The 25,940-nt window shown below is 41.6% G+C and overlaps 1 protein-coding gene across 4 annotated transcripts; it reads right to left on the bottom strand.

Moving 5' to 3' along the window:
- Positions 1-3,604: 3,604 nt before the first annotated feature.
- Positions 3,605-19,849, bottom strand: Pdcd6 (programmed cell death 6). Of its 4 annotated transcripts, none has more exons than XM_052742877.1 (6): positions 19,668-19,849; positions 18,962-19,023; positions 14,387-14,431; positions 12,691-12,849; positions 7,900-8,087; positions 3,605-4,157 (listed from the first exon to the last, which is right to left on the bottom strand). In XM_052742877.1, exons 1-5 carry the CDS (start codon positions 19,766-19,768, stop codon positions 7,945-7,947), a joined length of 510 nt encoding a protein of 169 aa, XP_052598837.1. In that variant the 5' UTR covers positions 19,769-19,849; the 3' UTR covers positions 3,605-4,157; positions 7,900-7,944. The 4 variants fall into 4 exon arrangements, with proteins under 4 accessions (XP_052598837.1, XP_052598836.1, XP_052598835.1 ...); XM_052742876.1 differs by having other exon boundaries at positions 7,978-8,087; positions 12,697-12,849; positions 19,668-19,848; XM_052742875.1 differs by having other exon boundaries at positions 7,978-8,087; positions 19,668-19,847.
- Positions 19,850-25,940: the final 6,091 nt, after the last annotated feature.

Below are 25,940 nucleotides of genomic sequence, written 5' to 3'. Positions count from 1 at the left end.
GAAAGACTATAGGGGTACTTTTGTTTGTGTGGTGTGTATGTATGTGCACATAAGTGTGTGGGGATGCACACCTATGTGTGTGCATATGGAGGCCAGAAGTTGACATAAAGTTTCTTCCTCTTATTCTCCACCTCTTATTTTCTCTCAGTGAACCTGAAGTTCACTGGTTGGTTTGACTGGATGGTCAGTGAGCCTTGGGGATCTTCCTGTTTTTTCCTCTTAGCATTTGGAGTCCTGCACCACCACATATAGCTTTTTATGTGAATGTTGAGAATCCAAAATTCAAGTCTTCATCATGGATAGCAAGCACTTTATTCACTGAGCCATCTCCCCAACCTCAAGGTAAAGCTTCATCAGAATCTTCTCAAGAAAATGGGGGACAGCATTGATCATGGGAGAACAGGCTGTCCCTGACAGAAGAAAGGGGAGATCTTTTAGTAAGCTGCTGGGACGTGAAAGGAACAAGTAACTTTCCAAAGGTCATGGGTATGGTGTTTTAAAAGAAATTTCTTCTCATAAGACACAGACTAGGGGCTAGTTTGTTCTTGGGGACCTGATGGTATTCCCAATCTTTACAATGAGGAGAGGGGAGGGAAAGATACATTTCCTACTATTAGTAAAAATGGTTATAGGTTAAGACTCAAGATCTACTTCTTGTCACCAGAGTAGTCACTATCTCATCTGGAGGGTCAGACAACCTTAACCATTCTTCATGTAGGATCCTCTGGTTTGAATTTGAGTGACAGCTCCAGGATCTCAAGAAATTTCTTACCATGCAAAGTTATATAGTGTTTAATCATGTGTATACTGCTCATATGATGGGTCAGCATGGGTGGAGGGTGGATATCCTGGTCTTTCCTTTCTAAGGCTGCCTCTTCCTTAGCAGGGCTTTGTCCACACCATGGCCAGCTCCTCACTCATGCTTTCCTCATCAGCTATCCATTCACCACTTCCTAACAATCAGTTCTGAATGAACAAGAAGGAAGTAGCAAAGGACACAAACCCGCAGAAAACTCCCTCTAGACACCCACTCTTTAGCCAGCCCTAGAGCTTCTGTTCCTTCTGCAAGTGTCCTGGATGGGCAGGGCCCGGCTGTGATGTGACTGTACTGCCCCCATGTGGCCAGCTGAGCAAACCCATGGGGGCATAGAAGATAAACATTCTTCAGCTCAGTGGTTTTCCTACAGCAGGCGTCCTTGCTTTCTCTGCTAAGGGCTGGAGTCTGTGCTGGGCAATTTGGTGTACTAGAGGCACAGAGCACTGATTCTCTTAAGGTAGGCACCTGCCTTGCTATTGGCCCTCCTATATACCATGAGCCACTTCCTTCCTGGCCTTTGAAAGAACAGCAAAGTCCCCACTCCACAAACAGACCCCAGTTCACTTACCACTGTGCCTCCCTCAGGTGGAACCCTAACTACAGGCCATTTTGAATTTCTGAAAGCAACCCAGCCAAATCATACCCAGCTCAGGTCAAGAATCCAAGCTTAAGCCTTCCTAATAACAGCACTGGGCCCTAGCAGGTACTCTACTCAAGGTTATGGCACAGACACACCCAGATATGTGGCACAGGTACTTCATTCTTGGGTGTGGTACACTCCCAGATGTATGGTACAAGCTCACACAAGTGTAATCAAGGCATTCCATTCTCATGTGAAGGCATGTGGAACAGGTAGGTTTTTCAGGCATGTAGTGAAGGTATTCAGATATGTGATACAGAAACTCAGGAGTGTAGTGCAGGTTTTGGGTAGGCTTTCAGGTGTGCAGTGCAAGTATTCAGGCATATGAAGCAGGGACTCAAGTATGGTGTGTGGATTCAAGTACTCAGATGTGTGCAGCAGAGCCTCAGGTGTCTTTGGGTGGGTCCTCAGACACACAGTACAGGTGCTCAATTATAGGAATCAGATACTCACATGTGTAGAGCAGTTTCTCAGTGTATGGTGTGGGGGTACTCAGGACTGTGGAGCAGGACCTAAGGTGTATTGTTGGTGCAGGTACTCAGAAGTGTGATACAGTGTCTTAGTTACAGTTTTCATTGTTGTGAAGAGACACCATAACCATGGCAACTCTTATAAAGAAAACATTTAATTAGGGTGGCTCACTTACAGTTTCAGAAGTTCAGTCCATTACCATCATGACAGGGAGCATGGTGGTGTGCAGGCAGATTAGGTGCTGGAGCTGAGTGTTTTATCTTGAAGGCAACAGAAAGTCAACTGAGACACTGGGTGGTATCCTGAGCATAGGAAACCTCAAAGCCTGTTCCCACAGTGACATACTTCCTTCAACAAGGCCATACCTACTCCAACAAAAAAAAACACATCTAGTAGTGCTACTCCCTTTGAGATTATGGGGATCAATTACATTCAAAGTACCCACATAAAGGTACTCAAGTATGCAGTGCAGGCACTAAGGTATGCCATGAAAATGCTCATGTGCAATGCAGGTACTCAGATATGTGGTACTCATATTTGGTCTATGTATACATGAACAGGTGAGCACAGGAGCATGAAGCATTGGGGTCCTGCCAGTTGAGACTGTAAGAGGATGGTTGCAGACAGGTCTGGGAGGGAGCAGAGTTGACTGGTGGCTATAAATGGAAGATGAGTCCAAGTAGTAGCCTTCACACAGATGGTGGCATCGTATACCAGACTTCACTGTGTATTGGTTGACCTCACTGAATAGGGTCATTTGCTAGTGTGGGTCAATGTCTGGGAGATGACCAACATGAATAGATCCTTAGAGCACACCCAGAGACTCCCATAATGGGATCACAAGGTCAAAGCCCAAGAGGCAACACAACTTTGCCACCACAGAATATAGCCCCTTCCCTCTGTGGTCCTATAAAACAGATACCACAGGAAACAAACCCTCAGAGGCATCCTTGGCCAGGAGAGGACCTCAATGGATGTTTCTCATCCCTAACACCTACCCAATTGTCTTCATAACCCTACCCCTCCTAAAGCAAAATCTATTTCCTTTAAGCAGAGTTGACAAGCTGGAGACATGAAGGGGTTCCTAACCCCAGAGCTAGTATAAGGTAATTTAACATGGTTCTTATCTCTGGTTGGTTAAACCTCATCTTCCTAGCCCATCTATCCTGCTTGTCTGTTCAACGTAATTTCATGTAGAAGAGTACATGTAAGACAGTGAATTTGGGGACATAGATGTTGAAACACAGTACAAGAATGGAGTCATGTGAGAATTCTGGTGCTTGTGAGAAAACTCCAAGAAAACAAGTCTTGTGATCTCAGTTTCTTCAAAACACAGAATCGTTCTTGGAGTGTGTGTTCATGCTCCTCCCAAGTGCGGCAGATGGGAGTGAGTTTACTTCAGCTGTTGTTACTCATGTGCCTCTATGGAAAACATGTTTTTGCCACATGTGGCTTGTCCTTGTGATTGAACACCTTTCTCATGTGATTCTTCTTAACCCTCAGAGTGTAAATTGTCTTATGCTCTAAAGAAAGTTGGCTATTGCATGAGACTTTAGTCTGCCTCACTTTAGACCCCACTCTCCCAGGTTCACACCACCATCTAGAGCAGAAACATTGGGTACATTTCTTCTACCTGTTTTATTTAAAAAAAAAAAAAAAGCCAAGAGTAGGCAACAGTCTGTATCATTACTTTATTGTTTATGTTACATATTCCAATGAATACATAAACTCTTTTTTTAAAAAAGTAAGGCACATGAAAAGCCTTCTGTGCAAGTTCCATATTATTTTAAAATCCTATTGGCTAATAAAAGCATTTCAACTACAGAATTAGAGACATCTAGAAGAGAACATGATAGTTTGAGAGCAGAATCCCGAACCATTATTAGGTTTCACCTCATGGCACAATTAGTCATCAAACCCAAGGTTTGTATTATAACAGTGTAGCTAGGGTGCCACTACAGAATCACTAACCAGCTTATTCACATATGTACAGCCAGGTCCCCAAATAGTAATTATACAGCCTACAGGAAGAACAGCATCTAACCGCACTTGTGCCCTGTTTCATCACAGGTAAGGGATTTGGCATTTTCAGTCTTTTTGCACGCTGTGCTTGCTGTTCACAGGGCCTGGTTATACGATGCTGAAGACCATGGAGAGATATTGCTCATAAGACACCTGAATCCAGCCGTCCTGATCCGTGTCATAGCGTCTGAATATGTCTGTCAACCTCTGGGAGAAGCATAGACATTGAGAATTTACTGGACAGAACAGTATACTTAGATAAAAGACATTTTAAAAAGACATTTGGGGACCCAATTTCAGAAACACATCCATTTCCCTCATCTCTTAGAAGGATACTGCAATGGCATTCACACAGGAAAGCACAGGGGTAGTCTTGAGCACCTCTAGTCAGTGCCTCTATGGGCAACAAAGGGTATGGCAGGCCTAGCCAACTATATACCACATAGACCCTTCTTCACATTTCACAACCATCTCATGGACCTGGTCTGTGTAGCCTGGACAGAGACACTTTGAATCTTGACTATATACCCAAAGAGTCCATGTGTTGAAGGGCCCAGTAGGGAAAGGGCCAACTACATGCAGTGTATAAGCATCACAGGGCTCAGCCTCCTTAGCCCATCTCCCCTCCAGCAGACTTTGGACCCAGACAGGTCAGAAGTAGATGAGCAAGACCATTTTATTCCATTCATTTTGTTGTTATTTGTTTTATGTTTTTGAGACAGAGAACCACTATGTTTATTATCAAGGGCTGGCCTGGTCTGCCCTTGAACTCAGAAATCCATCTGTCTGCCTCTAGCTCCAGAGCACTGGGTGCTGGGATTAAAGGCATGGTGCTATCATGCCCAGATTTCACTCACATTTTGTAAGACTAGGTTACATGCATGCCAATTTTGAATAGACTTATGAAGACCATAAGTATGTTCTCAGTATTTCTAATGAAAACAAAACAAAACCAAAACAGACACAAGGGAATTCCATGTGTTAATAGAAAACAACAACCTCAGCACATCAAGACTCAACAGTTCATGGTCTACTTCCTACTTTAGACATGAATGGTTTTTTTGTGGGAAAAAAAAAGCAAGGTGGTGTCACACACTTGAATCTCAGCACTGAGGCTGAGGGAAGACTGTTCAAGACCATCCTGGCCTACATAGCAAGAGTCTGTCTCAATGTTCCCTACTCTCCACAAAATACTATTATCACAAAACAAACTACAGTCATGTGGCCACAAAACTATGTCTTGGTCAGTGATGGACTATAAGACACTACAATCTGAATCTTAAACATCTGCTTAAAAAACAAAAACAAAAACAAAAAAACCATGTGTTGGGAACTCTATCTAAACATGGTATGTTAGGGAAGTGGTGCCTAGTGGGAAGAAATTAGGCCACTAGTGGTGTGCCCATGAAAGGGGTATTGGGACTCCAATCACCTTCCTGTCTGCCTGCCACAAATCCCCAAAGCAACAGGCCAAATCTGGACTAAAGCTTCTAAAATTGTGAACCTAAATCTTATTTCTAATTGATTTATGTCATTTTTTTTAATAGTAAGAGAAAGAAAGCTAACACAGTGGCTATACCATACAATACAGTTCACATGTATAACAGGTTCTGCCATCCAGAGTATGTGCAAGCACACTCATGTTTGCACAATAACCTCACCTAATAACACATCCTCCAGAACATGTCTCTGTCAGTGACAAATGACTGTAGAAAAGAGTAAATTTGCCTAACCTGTACAAGGCTCTAGTTTCAATCCCAGCACCATAAAACAAAACACAAAGAATAATGAATTACTGAGAGTGCTGGTTCAAGTCTATAATCTCAGAACTTGGGAGGTGGAGGTAAAAAGACCAGGAGTTCAAGGCCACCCTCAGCTACACAGGGAAAAATCAAAGCCAGCCTGGGCTTTTTAGAAAAAAAAAAAAAAGAAACACATTTCTGAGGAAACTTTTACCTATATCATACATTGTTCTCTTTCCTTTTAGATTCTCCACCATTCTAGCATTTTCAGTCATTTTCCCAAAGGTAAAATTGATCCAAGAAACTGGCTGTCCACCCTACCCCACACCTCAGGAGACAATACCAACAGAGTACAAGGCGTACAGAGTGGAGAGCTTCTTCTGGACTTGACTAGATTACCCAGGAGGCTGAAAAAATAAAAAACCCCAAACCTTTGCATATCCAGAAATGTAAGGATCAGAACTTAACTTATGTGAACTCTAACTTTATAATAATTCAGACACAATCTATGAGATTTCACATCAAATCTCTTTTTAAAGTGCTCAGAGAACACTGTAAGCATCCCTAACCTCATGAGAGAGTAGTAGCAGAGGTAGTTTCTTTCAGAGACTTGAAGCTTGAATACTAATAGACCAGTTATCCAACAGGATGAAGAACAGGGGGTGACATGCCAAGATCTTTTTGTTTGTTTGTTTAAGACAGGGTACTTACTGTTATGTAGCCAGGCTTTGCCTAAAACTCATGAGTCTTGTTGCTTCAGGCTCCTGGAAGCTAGGATTATAGGCCTACACCATACTAGACCCAGAATGACTTTTTTAAAGATTTATTTTTGTTTTATGTGTATGGGTGTTTTGCCAGAATGTATGTCTATGCACCATGTGCACTCATTGCCCATGCAGGCCAGAAGAGGGTATTGGATCCTCTGGAACTGGAGTCACATATGGTTGTTAGCTACCATGTGGGCACTGGGAATCAAACCTGAATCACCTACAAGAGCAGCCAGTGCTCTTTACTGCTAAGTCATCTCTCTAGGCCCTCAGATTCATTTTTTAAGAAATCATGCAGCATTGTAACTAGCAATCCAATCAGTGGAGATACACTTTTATTGACTTTGAACTAGAACAATACTCTGAGAATATTTTCCAAAATTTTACATTGTATCTCAAGGCTTAATGCTGTCCACATCTCTCAGTGGTTCTGTAACCAACGTAAGTGACCTCAGCCTAGGTTCAATCTCTAAGGACTTACCTCTTAATGACAGGTTCCACTGAAGTATTAATGGAGAAAACATTTGCTTTCTATGAACTGAATCTACTTTAGATAAAGGGGCCAGAGCATGGATGTGTCACATATAACCCACTTTGAGCTAACTGCTGTGAAGTATGATCATCATACTGTTACCTCTGTTGCTACTTTTTGTTTGAAAATTTCTATAGCAAAAATCTTAATATACATAAGGACTAATCAATGCACCATATTTCCAAAGCTTAAACCTACAGAACCTGGACCTCTATCTAGAAGCAATAGCAGAGCCTGCTTCTTTGACAGGAACATGCACTAAGCAATGAATGGGTGTCTGCATGCCCTAGAGTTTGCTTATCATGCCTAGATAGCATAGGTCATCAAATGATTGGCTGCTTGGCACAATCAAGGGGTCACAGCAAGGATGGAATATTGGAGGCTAATGCTGGTATAACAATGAATGCTCTTTCCAGTACTTCTTTGTATTTTTTTTTAGTAAGTAGAAGGTATATATACTGTAGCGATAAAAAGTAAAGCATATGGTTCACAGCTATAATTTATTATTTTGAAGATAAGTTCAAAGGCAGCATAGGCTACATAGTGAATTTAAAGCCAGCCAGAGATATAGAGACCTTGTTTTAAAAAATAAATAGTATTACATAGTATTTCAATTATATAAGTCAAATATTATTGCCAAGAACTATGTACTATATATAAACATATTGCTAGACTTACGTATGACTAGCATGAAGGTTCGTCATACCAGCTTTACCATAAAAATAAAATGTCTTATGCTATGATGTCATAACAGCTGTGACATTAATAGGAAACAGACATTTTCCAGGTCATTATAATCTTATGGGACAACTACTGAAACATCACTGTGAGGCAAATGATCCTAGTTCCAAGGGTTAAAAAAAAAAGTATTTCTAGCTCTAAAACTTAAACAGAAGGGAAGTACTCACTCTGGTGGCTCCTCCATTTCTGCCCCCTACTCCCACCTCTGCATGTCACAGCAAACCCATATGAAGCTGCTCGGTCACCTGCAAGACGATACAGCCCTGGATGAAGTCATCAAATGCAATCTGCCCTCGTCCTTGTCTGTCAAATTTTCTGATGAGGATGTCATGGAACTGATCAGAGAGCCGGTAGCCTTGGAGAGGGAAGATAAGAGTCAAGACAGGCTAGGAGAGGAATAAAGCATGAGTTACACCTTATATTGGCTAAGCTTTCCTTCTTAAGACCCCAAGGCTTCAGATCATACAGTGATTAGGTAGGAATTAGAGATTAAAAAAAAAAGTACAAACTTACTGAAAGGCACTCTGGAAACTAAATAACTACTTAAATACAATATTCTGATATAAATATGCTGTCAGAACTGTGGAGTGATCTTACATACCAGTACCAACTTGCAAGTCTAAGTAGGAACAGAATGTGCTGCTTGCTGTCTTGCTTCCTATGAGCTCACTGGTTTATGTTAGCTAACTGTACTCACTCTGCTTGTGCCTAAGAAAACACCCACAAGGCAGTTAGACTTGGTATTCCTGAACCCAGAAGACTCCTCACTATGTCAGCTCATCTAGACATGAATGTTTTCAGTGACTTGCTGTCCTAGGTCATTCATCATTAGAAGATGCTATGAAAGCTAAAATATCCCTAACGGCTCTAGTTACATGTGTCTCAACATAAAGAAAGAAGGTAACTGATGGGGACCCCTACAAAAAATAGTTCATCTGGGATCAGGGTTTTGATTAGTCTTATAAAGGTTAGAATCAATAATGTGTCACTATGCCTCATGGAGTTTAGGATCAATAACAGATGACCTGGCATTATAATTCCATTTCCAAATTACTGAGTGTGTTTGACAGGGTCTTTAGAAGGGGATGACAGCTGTGAAGATGTGTGGACACACCAGACATACAGACATGACCAGAGGCCATGTTTAAGGAGGACACCCTTCATCTGTTTCCTTCCCTAGTCACCTGTGTGACCATGTTATCCTTTTTGAGGCAGGAGACAAAATCCAGGTGCTGAAATATTTTTACTGATTTTCAGTCTTGTTGGAAGCTTTGTAAGTATAAGTACACCTATTATCTGAATCTCACAGTTAATTACTGCATGAAACTTAATCATTATACTGATAAATGTTCAAACACAAAAACATGTTCAAAGCACCTTCCAGAGCAGTTGTGGGGAGTGGAGACAGGAACTTATATTCTAGAACCCTAAACAAATGTGTGATTAAAACTGCTACAGGAGCCCCCTTTCTTACAGATCAAGCAGAAGACAGGACCTCCAATTTAAATCTGAAAGAGATAGCCCATAGGAAACAGCTGCCATGTCTCACTTCCTTACACCTAGCATGTGAGGTAATGGCCCTGGCTAAGCCCTGACCCTCTGAGAACAGAGCTTAGGCCCAGGTGTAGACAGAGCAAGACAGGTACTGTTGTCCTCCTGCTAGGATAAGAAAAGGGCCAATGAAATGAGAACAAATATATAAGAGATTTTGTCTGTGCATGGAAGCAACCCCATTGCTGCTAGAATTAACTTGCAATTTTTCTGATAATGGGCATTCTTGTAGGGAAAGCAAAGACAAAAGACATACAAACTAGCAAAGTAAACTACAAAGAAGTAAACCATAAAAGAATGCTCCCTAAAGGGGCTAAAATTTGGCAGTAAATGGCCTCTAAAGAGTTCCTTCAATCCAAGGGCACACAAGAATAGCCCTGCCTTAAGCAGATGCAGAGATCCACAGTCAAGCACTAGGCTGAGCTCCAGGAGTCCAGTTGAAGAGAGAAAAGAGGGATTCTATGAGCAAGGGGCATCAAGATCATGATGGGGAGACCTACAGAAATAACCAAACCACACTAGTGGGAACTCATTCCTGGTCCATGAGCTGGCTTTTTGGAGCCCACTAACTATGGTGGAACACCTTGCACAGCCTTGACGCAGGGGGAGGTGCCTGGACCTGCCTCAACTGAATGTACCAGACTCTGCTGACTCGCCATGGGAGGCCTTACCTTGTCAGAGGAGGGAATAGAAGGCGGTTGGGGATGGGGGGAGAGGCTGGGGGGGAAGGTGGAGGGAAGAGAGGGGGATCTGTGGTTGGTATGTAAAATGAATATAAAAATTCTTAATAAAAAAGAAAAAATAAAAAAGAATAGCCCTGCCTTAGGACTGAAGTGCTTTGTGCTCAGCCCTGAGGCCTGATTAGGACTGACCAGTGAGACACATATTAGACCAGCCTGCTGCCTGCCAGGCTGCATACCAATTTGTTTCTATCTAATAGGATAAGGCCACCTAGAGGCCTCCACTCTTGCATAAGTAGCAAGATCAGATCGTAATTCTCAACCAGGGACATGCCCTGGAGTCAATCTTGACTATCTCAGGATAGACCAGGTGGAATGTCTTCATAAGAAGGCCGAAGGGTCTGAGTGAGGTAGTATGGAGACATATCTACTCTCTAACTCTGCTCCATGTGTGAGAATCTCACTGAATGGAAATGGAAATACTCCGTGTCTACTTCCAATAGCCCACACCCTTGGTGATAGGCAAAGGTCCTTTTCTACCTAGAAACTAATAGAAGGTATGATGCCACCAGAAAAATAACTCCATTGACACCACTGGTCCAGGCCACTAATCTGTGGCCAGATTGGTCAGCACCAGGAAGTGAGCACCTGGACAAGAAGTTCCACTACCAGAAGCAACACAACCCTGTGCTTCCTGAGGGCTGCAGTCACACACACAGCCTGACTGAAATTAGTGATCTCTACTGGAATGATCTGCCTGGTACTAATCTGTGTTCCCCCAACCAGCAAATGGCATGAGAAGGGCTATATGTGGGCTTTGTCTAATCCTAACTCACACAAAGCATTTTTAAAACTCAGTAACCTTGTGAAATGAGTCAATGGTAAGCAACCATATTACTTGGCGGTCATGCCACAGGCTTCAGATTTGCCTAAGCCTCTACTGTAAAGGAGATAAGCAGATGCAACAAGATTGAACATAGCTGAAAATACAGGTAAGTGGAGGTTCATTATACTTTCATAAGTTTTTATGACTAAAACAACAACAAAAAACAAACAAACAACAAATCCAAACTACACAAGTTGCCAGAAGCTACACAGAAAAGGGGATGCTCAAAGACGTGCAGGGTTTGGGGGTAAGGGGATTACTCACTTCAACTGTGCTGCCCACCAGAACAGATAGATGGCTTTACTGCAGGTAAAGTAACTAACAAGTAACCAAAGTCACACCTACAAGTAACCAAAGGGCAGTGTACATGCCCATCCAGATCTCTGTACCTGGCCATAGAACTTAGTAGTAATGGTTTCAGTGAACAGAAGAATCATAGCCTCACCAGGTGCCTCACTAGAGCTACAGGTATCACTGGGCTAGCCTGAAACACCAGATTCTCTTATTTTCTACTAAGCTCCTGTTTACCCAGCAGCAACAACTATTTCAGGAGTTATAATAGGAACTTTTGCTTCCAAAGCCAACTTCCTTAACAGCTGCCACCAAAAATATTCCAAATTAGTATGCAAACAGAAAGACATTTCTTTTTCCTGGGCACTTAAGAGAAATGTATCAGGACAAACAGGAAAAACCATGGCAGGACTACCAGGAGAGTTCACAGGGGATTGTTGAGCTGAGAAATGTTTAGAAAAGTGAGAGATGCTGGCACTGCCAAAGATGGCCCACTGGGCCCTGACCAAACACCTTTCCTGTAGAAGATTCTGAAATGCCCTTGGTCTGATCAAGACACAGAGGGCACTTATGCTTCTAACTGGCCCCAGGACAAAGTGAGAAGGGAGAGGATGAAAGAAAAGGGGTGGTCACTGTTATGCTGGAAGGAGAAATGGCAGAATTATAGAAGCCATATTAGTGGGAAATAACATACTTTAGGAAAGTAAAACTCAGGATAGTCACAATACACTAGATTATAGTTCATTTTTTAATAAAACTTTTCCAGAAGACATCTATTAACAATCTTTTAAAAGATGAAATACAGAAGAGTTTGGTAAGGGCAAAAGAACAGAAAGTACTATATGAAACTGTTCCAAACTTGAATCTTGGTATAATCACGACAAGTTACAGATGGGATGCAAACATTTCAGTGATTCTTTTGTAAGTAAAAATTCCAGTTTTCTCTCAGACTCAAGGCTAGTTCTGGGAGCCTCTAATTACACTCTGGACAGGTACTATGAATATTTGGTAAGAAACACAGCACACTTTGCATGCCTAAGCCCACACCAAGCACACACGTGCTAAATGCATTTGAGAATGGGCACACACACTTCATAATTTCCCACTGAAGCAAAATTTGGATGGACTGATAAGCCTTTATTATTTATAGAATTGTTTCTTAGTGTTATCACTGTGTCCATGTACTTTGACAAACCGCTACGTATATGCTGCCAACTTCTCCACATCACTGTATTTCTATTTTTCTACTTTAAATTGTTCCAAAAGCCACATTCTCAATTTTGCTCATGATATCATCTCATTTCACAAAAAGTACATGATTTGCATAGCCCTTATCTCATTTTGGATGAAACACTGTGTGAAAGACTCCATGTCACATATAAATCTTCATGACAAAAATAGAATCAAAATATGAACCTGTACAATATAAACAGAAATTTCACATGGACTGGGTTAAAAAAAATCAATAAACTGAACAGAGTAAAACAAAGCTTGAGAGACTCCTATATTCCAAAATGAAATATGCTATACAATTAAGACAAGTGAATTACCAAAACCTGAGAGTGCTTGCTTGAGCTCGTTCTTGTCAATCATCCCAGAGTTGTCCCTGTCATAGGTGCGGAAGACATTCTGCCAGTCTGTGATGTATTTCCACACACCTGTAAATTCACTGAAGTTCACACCAGCCTTGTTTTCTCGGTCAAACATTGCTGAGATGCAGAGGAACACCAGACAAACATTAAGTTTGCATGTTCAACAGCAAAAGACAACCACAGTACAGAACTGACTGTTTCATATCACCTCTAAGGCCTTCAGGTGCTGGCACAGAGCCACCAGCTGGCTAAAGGTTAGTTTGTTGATTACAAGATTCCTAAAAGTCTAGTTATCCCTGCCTAGGGTGGAGGGAGTGTAGAAGACAGTAACCCAACACTAGCCCCTAAGTAATGGCAACCAGAACACACACTCACAGATGTGTAAAAGGTAGACAATTTAAAAAAAAACACACAATGTTTTATACTTCAGAAAGTTCTGAAAAACAGAAACACTAAAAGTACTCCCAGCCTGGCGGTGGTGGTGCACACCTTTAATCCTAGCACTCTGAAGGCAGAGGCAGGCAGAGGATCTCCTGTATGTTCAAGGCCAGCCTGGTCTACAGAGTGAGTTCCAGGACAGGCTCCAAAGCTACACAGAGAAACTCCGAAAGCGCCCCCTGCCCCCCAAAAAGTACTCTCACTTTATCAGAAGGAAAATGGTATGCAAAGGTTAAGCCCCCCATTATTCTAGCTCCTGGGCTTGAGCCAGAATAAACAATTTTACGTACTGTCCACGTACACACCTCCAGAGGGAGGCTCAGAGGAGTTCTCCTAGGGCAAGAAATGCCTTGTTTTAATTAGAAGATGCCCTAATCTATTATCCTAGGACCTCTGGATTTTATTTTTAAGATCTGAATTCTTATTTTTAAAAAAATCAGTTTAATTCTCGATGTGAGCTCTCAGTTTCCTGTTCACGCTGCCAGGCCTGCTGCCTACTGCCAGGCTGTCTACTATTATGAACTTTAACCTCCTGAAACTGTAAGCACAAATAAACTCTTTCTTCTATAAGTTGCCTTAGTCATGGTGTTTTATCATAGCAATGGAAAAGTAACTAAGACACAGGGAGAACCCAAACTGATAATCCTGGTAAGAAAGAAATGATGGAAATCCTTCCTGGAGGACCCAACTTCAGCTCAGGCCTTGGTACATGCATTTTAAATTCAACCAAACACTAGCTTGCAAAACAAAAAGTAACTAAAACATGAAGGAAATCAGTTACATGTATGAAATTCAACAAGAAGAATTATTAGATGTAGACTGCCTTCTTTCCTATAGACTTCAAAGTCATAAGAAACACAAGGTAAAGTAGATATAAGTTAATATATGTAATTCTTAAATAAATGCATTTCTTAAGGTTTAGAAGACAATTACTTATAATACTTAAATAAAAGTCACAAAAATGAAATTTTTAAAAGATACTACCAAAATAACAAAATAAGGCTTAGGGAAAACTGTAATATGAAAATTTTATGCATCTATAACCTCTGAATTAGAAATGGAAAGGACAGGCTAAAATGTAAATTTAAACTAATAAGTGAAAGCATCTAGAAATACGGAAGCAGGGAGGATGAAACGTAAGAGCCCACTCAATATGACTGGGGTTATAGCAGCACCCACAGAAACAACCACCTAGCCTGTCTGCATAGATACTTACAAATGATTGACCTAACAGTCACTGGATTAAATGGAGTCCAAGTACCTGAAAACAAATGACATAATAGCAATTAGACAAAAGAAGATAAACTTATAAGACGCTCTAAGTGACTTGTCTATGATAGTCCATGAGTCAGTAGCCTGCTCTGGAACAGAGGTTGCAAGCAGGGGCCTGCTCCCTGGGACACCAGAAGATCTGGTTGCCTTAACCGATAGGAGCCCTGAGCACTTCTGGTCAGCACCTAGTCTATACTTCCAAGTTTAAACTATTTGTAATTACCAGAGGCTCGATGCTGTATCTCCGCAGAACTTCAGTTGTGCAAATTTCTGGGGAGAGCAGATATGTCAGACTGTGCCCAGGGTCCCAAAGACCACCTTCAGGCTTGACAACTCTCTAGTATAAGACTCACTATAACAGCTCCTTTTACAGAGGGGACAAAGAGTAAAGTAGCAAGGGATAATTGGGTGGAAAACCAGGAATGGGTTCCTAGAATCAGTGAGACATACTCTACTATAGCACAGGCTATCAGCAGGGCAACTGTCTTGAACCTGAGAGTCTATCATTTTTCAGTAGTCAGCCACTAAGCTTCAGCTGTCCAGAGGAAAATAATGCTCTCTGCCACAAATCACATCTTTGTTGTAAACTGCCTAGGCAAAGAAGTCAAGACATGACAGTGCAGGCCTGGGATGCCAGTACTTAGGAGGCAGAAGCAGGAGGATGGAGAATTTGAGACCAGCCTGGGCTACAGTGAGATCCTGTATCAAAAAAAAAAAAAAAAAAAACCCCAAAAACAAAAACCAAAAGAACTTTCAGTGCCCAGGGAAATCCAGCAGATTGAGTTATTCTCCCCACCCAATTGTCAAAGACATAAATAGATCTCAAACTCCCTCTGCACCAACACAGGGCAACAAAGACTGTTGCTGTGGATATCGCTCTGTATAAATAAAACACTGATTGGCCAGTAGCCAGACAGGAAGTATAGGCGGGACTAACAGAGAGGAGAACTGAGGGAACAGGAAGGCAGTGGAGGAGACTGCCTGCAGCCGCCGCCAGGACAAGGAAGATGTAAGGTACCAGTAAGCCACGAGCCATGTGGCAAAGTATAGATGAACAGAAATGGGCTAAATATAAGAGTAAGAGCTATATAATGATAGGCCTGAGCTAATGGCCAAACAGTTTAAATAATATAATATAAGAGTTGGTGTGTTTATTTTCTAAGTGGGCTCTGGGACTGACGGGGCTTGGCGGGAGCTGGAAAGAAACTCTCCAGCTACAGACTGTCACCCATGTAACAAGGCCAATGGTGAGGAAAAGGCATAAGTGATTGAATAATAATTTTACAGGGAATCATCTTGCTTATATGTAAGTGTAATTTGCCTCAGCTTTTTTTATCCTAGAACTCTATTGATAAAAAGTCTCCAAAAGAAATTAAAAAAAAAAAAAAAAAAGACAGTTTTCAAAGTACAACTGAAAACATGCATCTCAAATCACTAATAATATGTTTGGTAAGTCAAATCTACTTCAAAAGCACTAAAAAGAGGTGAGTGTGGTGACAAGTGCCTATAACCCCAGCACTTGGGAGGTAGAGGCAGGAGAATTATGAGTTCAAAATCATCCTCAACTAAACAGTAAGTTTTAATTAAAGTCAGCCTGGGCTACACTTCACAAAAGACTAATCAACAAATAAACACGCCAAAAAGGAGCTTGAGAAAAATTAATTTTTAATATATAACCCAAGAAGTCCCAAAAAAGTTTGTGATACATTATTTCATAAAGGTAAGAGAAATCCTGTGATAGCTGATCTTCATTGTCAACTTGATTGGATTTAAAAATCAATCACCTAGGAGATTAATAAGATATATTTCCATGTTTATGAGGGCATGTCCAGATGGAATTAACTTAAGGGAAAGACCTACCCTGAATGTAGGTGGCACTATTCCATGGGGTGGGGTCCACACAGAATAAAAGGGAAAGAGGAGACAGCTGGAGGAACAGAGGAACACCAGTATTCCTCTTTTTAGGCTCCCTAGCTGCCATGAAGTAAATGGTTCTGTCCCACCAAACCCTCCCCTTCTGGATGGATTGAACCCAAACTGTGAACCAAAACAAATTTTTCTTTCCATGAGCTGCTTTTAGCAGGTACTGCAGTTGCAGGGACGAGAAAATAAATCCCATTCTATGTTCTTTCTGTCCACTGACCATACTTCTATGTAAACAAATCTCACAGAGGCCCAGTGTACCCACAAACACTCCTAGCATGGTGTCAAGTACACAGCAACCAAGAGGTCTAAACTGAAGGGAGAAACCATGCTATTTTTAACTTCATATTTCCTTCCACAACATAATAATTAAATTTCCTAAAAGAGAGAAAGAAGTTTAACAGTTGCCTAAAGGACACTAAGCCCTAATTCAAGTCAGAATCATTTTGAAATCAGTGCCCAAGCTAAACAGGGAAAATCCTTGGCTCATGCTGGGAGCATAAGAACTGGCCCCATGAGTGCAAGGCCTTGCACAGACCTACAAGCTTAATAATCTGTGTGTCCCAAGAGGCTTCAGTGACTATTTGTTTTTGTTTGTATATTAACTGAATACATGTTCCTCTTTACATTAGCTACTAAAAATTTTGAAGCCAAATGTATGGTTATTGTTAACCTTTCATCTTTACTGTCTATTTTCCACCTCTCAGCTATCATAATTAAATTTTACTTTATTTTCTATATTCCGACTATTTGGAAATAGAGCAGATTATCAATGAGCATAAACTCCAGTTCTTTCACAGCTTCACAGAGCAGGTGATACCAGTGTTTTTGAGGTGCTGTCACTTCCTTTCACTCTGAAGCCTTTGTGCTTTTCTACCTTGCTTGTACCAGACGTAGGTCACTAAACACATGCGCCAAACCACTAGGGACCTATTTTTCTGCCTACATGCTGCCATGGACTCTAGGGTCCCCTACTTCTCTTCACTGGAAGATATACTTCATACCACATGGGTGTGGCTGCTCTTGTAGACTTCGATTTTTCCCTGATAACCTGTCAAAGTCTACTTTCCCAATACAGTAATACAACACAGTGGCTAATTTATACAGCATCATTATACCATCAGGCAACAGAAAACCACCATGATTTAAAGTGGTCCCTCAACAACAGCATCTTGTGGTCCCCACAGGTTAAGTAATAAAAATTGTGTCAGTTTAAAGGTCACTCTGAAAATATAAATGAAACAAGAATGCCTAGCATAAGTGGATGGCAGAGGGCTTTAATTTTGATGCCAAGGCTATGAGGCACTATCTAGCATCGCACTTGCCTTCTCCCTTTTATCCAACCAATCACAGGAAAATAATCCCCATTATAACAAAAATAAGCCTTTTAAAATTTTCATCACATCTTGAAACTAATACCTTCCCAAGCTTATATAGCTCACCTGGGGAGAAACAAGCTCTAAATAAAATAATTTGAAAAGACAGCCACACCTTAAGAATTACAAATGATATTTAATAAGAAAAATGTCTCTAGGATCATGGATGTACTCTGTTGGTAGGGTATTTGCCCACTGTGCATATAGTTCTAGGTTCTATGCTCAGTACAGAATAAACCCGAACTCAGTATTTAGGAGTTAGATGCAGGAGGATTGGAAGTTCAAGGTCATCCTTGCCTACTTAGAAGTTCCAGGCCAGCCTGGAGTACATGAGACTGTCAAAAAAAAAGGAAAGAAAGAAAAATGTTGGGGCTGGAGAGACAGTTCAGAGGTTTAGAACATTTGTTGCCATTGCAGAGGACCCACATTTGATTCCCAGCAACTACATGGTGGCTCACAACCATCTGTAACTCCAGTTCCAGAGGGTCAGGTGCCCTCTTCTAGCCTCCATGGGCAGCAGGCATACACCTGGTTCACATACATATAAGCAGGTAAAACATTCATACAAATAAATAAATCTTAAAATTAAATAATTTTTTAAATTGTCTCTAATGGTACCACTAAAGATTAATAACACCAGCAAAAACATGACTCCATGGAGAGCTCCATACAAAGGCCACAATCCTCTCAATTCTGCTGGGATACAAAGTGTTCCTCACATTTACATAAATACCTCCCCATGATCCTGCTGACATCACTTGCCATATATCTATTTCCCAAACTGGCCCCAGAGTTTTAGCAGTTCTTACAGCAAACATATTTCCACAAAAATACTTAAGAACCATCTTGAAACTGTTCAACAACTAAACAATTACTTCTAAATGTCACCTGACAATTTTTCAGTGTCTCTGATGATTCTCTTCAGAGGAGTAGCTAAGATTGATTTACCCAAGTAGGTCAAAGGCCTTCTAGATAACTAAGGGACCTCTGATGCAGAGCTAGTCAAGGCCTACACTGTGGCTCCCATTTCTCAGAAAGCATTTTCTGAGGCTCACATACATTTGGAGCTCAGTGAGGCAACAATAATGATAATCAAGAAAATATGGACACAGTAGCTTAGAAACACCTTTACTTTATACTGGTAATGGCAGGACCTCCTTATTTGGAAATAATTACAAGAAAGAAACTGCTTATTGTGAATAGATCAGGCTTCAACTCACCATTGGATAATGCTTGCTGAAGCTCATTGTCTGAAATCACTCCACTCCTGTCTTTATCAACCCTACAAAATAAAAAAGCCCGGGTAAGTTGGTGATGAAAAGTAAAGGAAAAATAAAACAAGGCTAAAACATCATTTCTATCAACCTACACCAGGTCTGGAATGTTACTCCGGCCAGACCTTTCTCTTAGCTCAGCTGGAATGTCACATGCCCCAAGGTGTGCCAGAGATTAAGGAACAATTTCTCTTAGTTCTTCCAGTCCGTCTAAATTTACACCTGCACCAGTTTATATTATTCGTACTAGATAAAGATTCTCTAGGACAAATAAGTCATTCCTTGGCCAAGAGTCAGTGGAGTGACAATCAGGCGATTCAGAAGGACGATCAGGGACAGAAGACGCTGCAGTAGTAGCCAGCTCTTTTTACTGATGCTGTTTTCCTGACTCAAGATCTGTCTCGTTCCTAAAGCAAGCACCCCAGACCCTGTAGGGCAGCTGGTCCGCGCCCCTCAGCCCTGAGCAAAAGGAACTGCCAACATGACCCCGAGCCTTGTGCTACTGTAGACGACAGGAAGCCGAGTATGGAGCGGGGTAGGAATGACTGCAAGGGAGGTCCGAGGGAAAGAAGGCCAGAGAGAACCGGAGAGTAGGCCGTGGAAACCGAGGACCCTCCCAAGGGCCAGAGGAACCGGGCAGCGCCGGCCTCACCGCTGGAAGACGTTCCACAGGAAGCTCTGGTCTGGCAGCGCAGCTCCGGCAGCAGGGCCAGGGCCTGCGCTCGGGCCTGGGCGGTAGGAGTAGGCCGCCATGGGCTGATGCACAACGGTAACGCGGCCCGGCTCCAAACGCTGCGCTTCCGCCTCCGTCCGGGGCAGGACCAGGAGCCCACAACTTCCTGGGAACAACGGAAGCGCGTGTCTTTGAGTCACTTAGCAGGCGTGGTCAGTTGCCACGCAACGTCTGGAGGGCCGTGCGGCTAGTCTGGGCCCGGCCTCCTCTTGCTAGTGGCACCGAGTGCCTTTCAGCCCGACCCTGCCCCGCCCTCCTGCCCAACCCAGGTGCTTGTCTTGTCCTGGAGCTGAGGTGGATAAGTTCAAAAGAGAGCAGATCACTCCGGGCCAACCCAAGCTTACAAAACGCCTCGGCCTGGGATGGGAAGTGGTGAAAGCTTCACTTGAGTTGATGACCTCCCGTTATGTCTGCATAGATAAGAATGGTGTAAAAGTGATGTGCACCAACCGCGTGAAGTTCTCGTCGGAAACTCAAAATAACATTTTATGCACCTTGGAGTTTGTCCATCAGTCCGTACTCCACTCTCCCGTCTTCCCACTTGCTTATATCGGTTGAACCTCAGCCTCCCTGGGATTGCACAAATAAGTTCGTTTGTGAATGGCCCCAGTAAGGTTTGGTCCCAAAGTGATAAGGTCCTTGGTCTGTGACCTCTACTTGGACTCCTGTACTTAATTAACACTTTTGGTGCTTAGTCCTATAATTATAAACTTGCCTTCCTTCATTCTGGATACTAATTCCATGATGCTTTTATAATTGGAATGCTCCTGAATTGAGGAATGCACAGTATTGGGGCAACTACCAACCTGTTGTGTTCACATTCACATGCATCAGGCTATCCTTCCACCAAGATCTGTGTGCTGTGTACAGTTCAAGATACTACAGTTATTCCAGTTCTGCCACAGGATTATTCCTGCTTTCCTATTCCTCATTCAGTGAAGACCGATTTATCATCATAACTGCTATGCTATCTTTGTGGGTTTTTAGTTTACTTGCTAAGGCTGAACAGTCCAAGGACCAAGAGAATGGCCTTGTACACCTGAAACTTTCTTCCATGTGGACAATCATCCATTATTTAGCACAGCTATAGATCTGATCAATCCCAACTGTATCATTTTCTGTCCCATTTTTCTTGTTCTTGTCCATGAGATTTTCAAATTATTCAAAGAAACTATCTCATAGCTTTGGCATTTACCTAGAAATCTACAAAGTTCTTTAAGGTGGATTTTCTCCCATGATTTAGTGAATTCATTTTTAAAATCTCTCATAAACTGTACATCTCACTTGTTGAATAATCTTTCAGACTTTTCCAGTTCTTTTATTTAGATTCTGAAATCCATTTTTATCCTGTCCTATCTCTGGCTCCTTTTCTCTTTTTCAGAAATAATATTAACAACCATAATTTTGCTACCTGATCTGGAAATTTTTAGTACAAACTTCAGCTGGAAACAGTTACTTCTGCAGACCTGAGACCCATACCTACAGAACCTGGGACTCTACTAGCTGTTTACTGACAAGTCTCCAGCTTGGAATGCTATAAAGGTTCAGTCCCAAGGAGACTACCTTCTCCAACAGCTTACAGGCAGCTGTCTTCCAGGCACCACCATCTATCTCCTTACCCTATCTCAGGTTCAGTTTCCTCCTAACCAGGTCTGTTCTAAGCTTTCCAGGAGTTGAGAAATAAATGAGATAACATTGTCCTCCCTACTGTAATGTTAATCATATCATGTGTCTGCATATTGGGCCAGTCTTTCCTTTAGCCTAATTTCTCTGAGCTACTTTGAAAGTTCTTGTTTTCCTTTAGAACTTTTCTAAACATTGGCCTTTTCTGGGAGCTGGGGTGCTTGATGCATCCTACAATGTTCACCCTTGAAATGGGTGAGTCATTGTCCTATTCTTTGCATAAAGATATTTTTGTGTATTCACTGATGCATGCATGGTTTTATATATATCTAACTTAGCAGTTTACCTCTAAGCCACACTGGTTCCTGTGCTTACTTTCCCAGGTTGATTGCAGCACTGGGCATTTGCACAGGAAAGACAAATCCTTTTACTGTAACATTTCCTTAAATGGCCTCTGGGACAGAGCCAAATGTGCTCAGCATACCCCTTTCTTTCTCGGATTAATGATGAAACGTTGTCCCTTGGCTCCAACATTAGTCTTTGAATTTAGTTTGAAAAAGAACAACCTATCACTTTTTATGTAACTCAGGCTTCTTAGTGAGTATTGTTGAGTCTATCAAATGTGTGCTAGTTGGTGTGAGGACAGCAGCAAATGTCCACACACCACTACTGGCCAAGGATGGACTTGTTCTGATCTGCTTGCTCTGACGTGATAGCCACTTACCACATGAGCTACAGAGCACTGAGATGGATCAGTGTAACTGAAGTAGTTTTAAATTTCAAGTTAATTTAATTAATTAAAACTGTATGCTCTCATGGACTTTTGCTACTAGTGGCTCTCAATGCATAGCATTATATTTCATACAATATGAATGTATGCTTGTTTGTTGCTTTGAAAAACAAACAAAAAGGAAAATGAGAAATGGAAGATTGGCCTGCAGTATTCCAACCAGGACCTGTAATTCCAAAGGTTCTGGTTGCAACCAAGAATTTGCATTTCTAGAATGACCAGGGAATTTGAAAACTAGAATGACAGGGTCCAACCAAAAGGCAGGATAGCAGGTGGAAAGTTGTGACTACTGAGTAACTTGGCCCCATTCAGAAGGTTTAATGAGTATGCAAAGCTATATGAGAGTGCTAGAGTGAATATTCAAGATTAGCACTTGAATTAAAAACATAAGAGACACCTGCAGCATAATAGGGTGATGGTTTTCTCATAGTCACAAATGTAAATGTCTATACTTCACTAATGAACAATGAACCAGAATCTTTCAAAATACAGGTCTCAGAATTTCAAAATGAAACATTTTGTAGAAAGCAACAAACCATGTAAGTAAAGGAAGTTGGGTATCAGATGTGATGTCACCTTGAAGGAAACAAAAAGAATCAATGCTTCATCATAGCCACATGTAGCTGGCTACAGCGACTAGAGTTCAGAAGATCAACCTATCAGAACTAAGGGTTCTGTTAGAGGAAACCATCACACAAGGCATTATGGAATTACTGCCTTTTGAATGAACCGTTTCTTGTTGTTGTAAACTTCTCGTGCAATAACAGCTATGAATCTCCCCATTTACCGTGCATTTCCATGTTATGTGTACATGTAATCTCATGATTGCATCTCAATCTTAGGGGCAAAACTCACCTTATACATTTAGGGTAATTGGATAGCTGTCCCCAGCTGTGTTTATTTTTCATTAACACGTATCTGGCCAGGGCCATTCTCCGGAAAAAAAATTATTTCAGCAAAGATACCTTTTACCAAGGACAAAACTGCCCATAAACAATAGCTCATCTTACCTACAGATAAGAGAAAATAACCACTAGCAATTAAATCCTCAACTCCTTACCTTTACCCTGGAATATTTATACAAGACCCTAACTTAAGAGATTTACTGCTCACATTCCTGGGATGATGTTTTAGCCACTTGCTAATTACTAAGTTAAGGTAGTTACTTCCCACTGACCCAAGTAGATTGCCATCAAGGCCAGGAAGGCAATAGGTGCCAAGCTTCTTTTTTGTTCAAATTAAGTTTTAATTCCTCCTCAACCAGGTGCTATTCCTAGATTCCCTAATTGAGCTTAGCCTTTAGTGACCTTACCAGAGAACTCCCCTTTAGTCACTCCCCTTTTGGGTTGTAATTGGAAGCTGACAATTATTGCTTTATGTGTGGATCCTTATCACCTCCCTCTGCCACCCTGAAAACTTCAAGCCTTGCATTGCTTTGCCAAATAATTACTATTTGGTTATATATACTGGTTCTCTGAGAGCACGTGTGTATATATACTGGCCCTCTGAGAGCATGTGTGTGTATATACTGGCTCTCTGAGAGCACGTGTGTATATATACTGGCTCTCTGAGAGCACGTGTGTATATATACTGGCTCTCTGAGAGCACGTGTATATATATATACTGGCTCTCTGAGAGCACGTGTGTATATATACTGGCTCTCTGAGAGCATGTGTGTGTGTGTATATACTGGTTCTCTGAGAGCACTGGGATTGAGAACAAAGATGAGGACAGAGATAGAAAGAACTAGATAGAGATGAGAGAACAGCAGAAGGGACTGAGAGCAGGAGGGACTGAGAGGAGCTAAGTATGAGAACAGAAAAGAAACTGTGTAGATAGGATTTACTTAGCAGAATAAAGTGAATGGACTAATGAATTCAGTGTGCTTAGATTCATTGAATATCCCTCAGATTAGAATCCTCAGCTGGTTGTTAGACTCTTCCACAGACCCTGGGAATAAACAATATAGGCTGGACCTATTATTGTCTACGTTAGCCGTGTGCTCATGCGTGTGTGTGTGTGTGTGTGTGTGTGTGTGTGTGTGTGTGTGTGTGTGTCTTCCTATATAGCACAGGCTGGGTTCAAACATTTTTTGCATTTCCATTTTTTTTAATTATGTGTGTGTCTGTGTAAGTGTGCACCTGAGAGCAGGTGCCCAAGGAAAACAGAGAATCAGACACCCCTGGTAAAAGTAGTTAGGAGCTACCCAATGTGGGTGTTGGAGACTGAACTCAGGGTCTTTGTAAGAAGATCCTCTTCATTCCTTCTCAGCTATACAGTACTTCCACCTTAGATGAATGCACCTATCCCCTGGCAATGAACTATTGTTTTTAATATTAAAAAGACAATAAAGTTTTCAACTTTGTAGTCATTTAAGACAGGGCCTCAAACTAAGATTCTCCTGCCTTAGCTTGAGTTCTAAGATTATAGGTATGCACCACCATGCCCTGCTTATCCTATCTGAAGTTTCATTCTGCCCTCTAATTGGATTATGACAAATATGAGCTCTACTTCCATTATTCTGAAGACTCGATTTTAAAGCTCATTTCATTTCTTTAGAGTCCTAGAGCTGTTGAGTCAAAGAGCAAATGCCTAAGTAGTTTTGTTGGATATTGCCAAATTCTCTTCTACCATAGATGTAATGCTTGGCATTCCCATCAGTCATTAATAAGAGTTCTTATATAACTGCTGTGGGATAATGCTTTTGTACACTGGTTTAATAAAATGCTAATTGACCAATAGCCAGGCAGGAAGTATAGGCGGGATAAGCAGACAAGGAGAATTCTGGGAAGAGAAAGGCTCAGTCAGGAGATGCCAGCCCATCGTCCAGGGAACAGCATGTAATGGCACACAGGTAAAGCCATGGAAAACGTGGCAACATAACAGATTAACAGAAATGGGCTGAGTTTAAGTGTAAGAGCTAGTCAATAGTTAAGTCTGAGCTAATGGTCGAGCAGTTTTAATTAATATAAGCCTCTGTGTGTTTACTTGGGTCCAAGTGGCTGCAGGACTGGTGGGTGAGAGATTTGTCCTGACCGAGGGCCAGGTGGGACACAGGAAAACTTCAGCTACATATAACATTACTTTGCATGGTATGTAGGACAACACACTTCAGGGTGTGTAACAATTTTATAGGTGAGGAATTTTCTTCTCATTACTGTTTTCTAGAAACAGGGTCTTGTTATATAGACCTGGCTGGCCACCAACATGTGGCAATCCTTCTGCCTCAGCTTCTCAAGTGCTGGGATAATAGGCAAGCAGCACCGTGTCCAGCTTTGAGAAACTCTTAGTGTAGCTTTTCTATATTTTTGGCTATTTTCTTTTTTAAGTTTTGAGGTATAATTAGAAGAATATAAATACAATCAGCACACAAAACTTTCCTCCTCTTCTCCAAGTCTACACAGAATTACTGATCTGCTGTTGCTACATGTTAGTTTGCAGTTTCTAGACTTCAAGTGGAATCAGTGCACCTTCTTGACTTACCATTGTCAATAACACTGGGATTCATCCATGCTGCTATGTACACCAACAGCCCATCCCTTTCTAATAGTGATGAGCACTATGTGGACACAATACAATCATCCTTTCCTGCAAGTCAAAGCAAATTTTCTGTGGCTACTTTCTACAAAACTTCTAGGTCATTTTCAGTGGCTAGAATTCTATCACTTTTCCTTTATTTCTGGTCTGACAACCCTGACATCAAGCTCTAGTCTCCACATAAGAATGCACTATGCTAGTTTCATTTCTTTTGCTGTGATAAAACACCCTGACCAAAAGCA

The sequence above is a fragment of the Peromyscus californicus genome, unplaced genomic scaffold (genome assembly GCF_007827085.1).
Source record: "Peromyscus californicus insignis strain IS unplaced genomic scaffold, ASM782708v3 Scaffold_18__1_contigs__length_77618521, whole genome shotgun sequence".
Taxonomy (NCBI): domain Eukaryota; kingdom Metazoa; phylum Chordata; class Mammalia; order Rodentia; family Cricetidae; genus Peromyscus; species Peromyscus californicus.
This window is presented reverse-complemented; position numbering and strand designations above follow the sequence as displayed.

Bases quoted from the DNA above. Each gene is read 5' to 3' on its own strand.
- Pdcd6 (XM_052742875.1), bottom strand. From the start codon at position 19,768: ATGGCGGCCTACTCCTACCGCCCAGGCCCGAGCGCAGGCCCTGGCCCT. The intron at 8,088-12,690 runs GTAATTCACTTG...TCCCTCTCCAAG, and splicing joins GCAAGCACTCTCAGGTTTTG to GCTACCGGCTCTCTGATCAG. The intron at 4,158-7,977 runs GTGACCGAGCAG...TGCTTCTCCCAG, and splicing joins AGGGCTGTATCGTCTTGCAG to AGGTTGACAGACATATTCAG.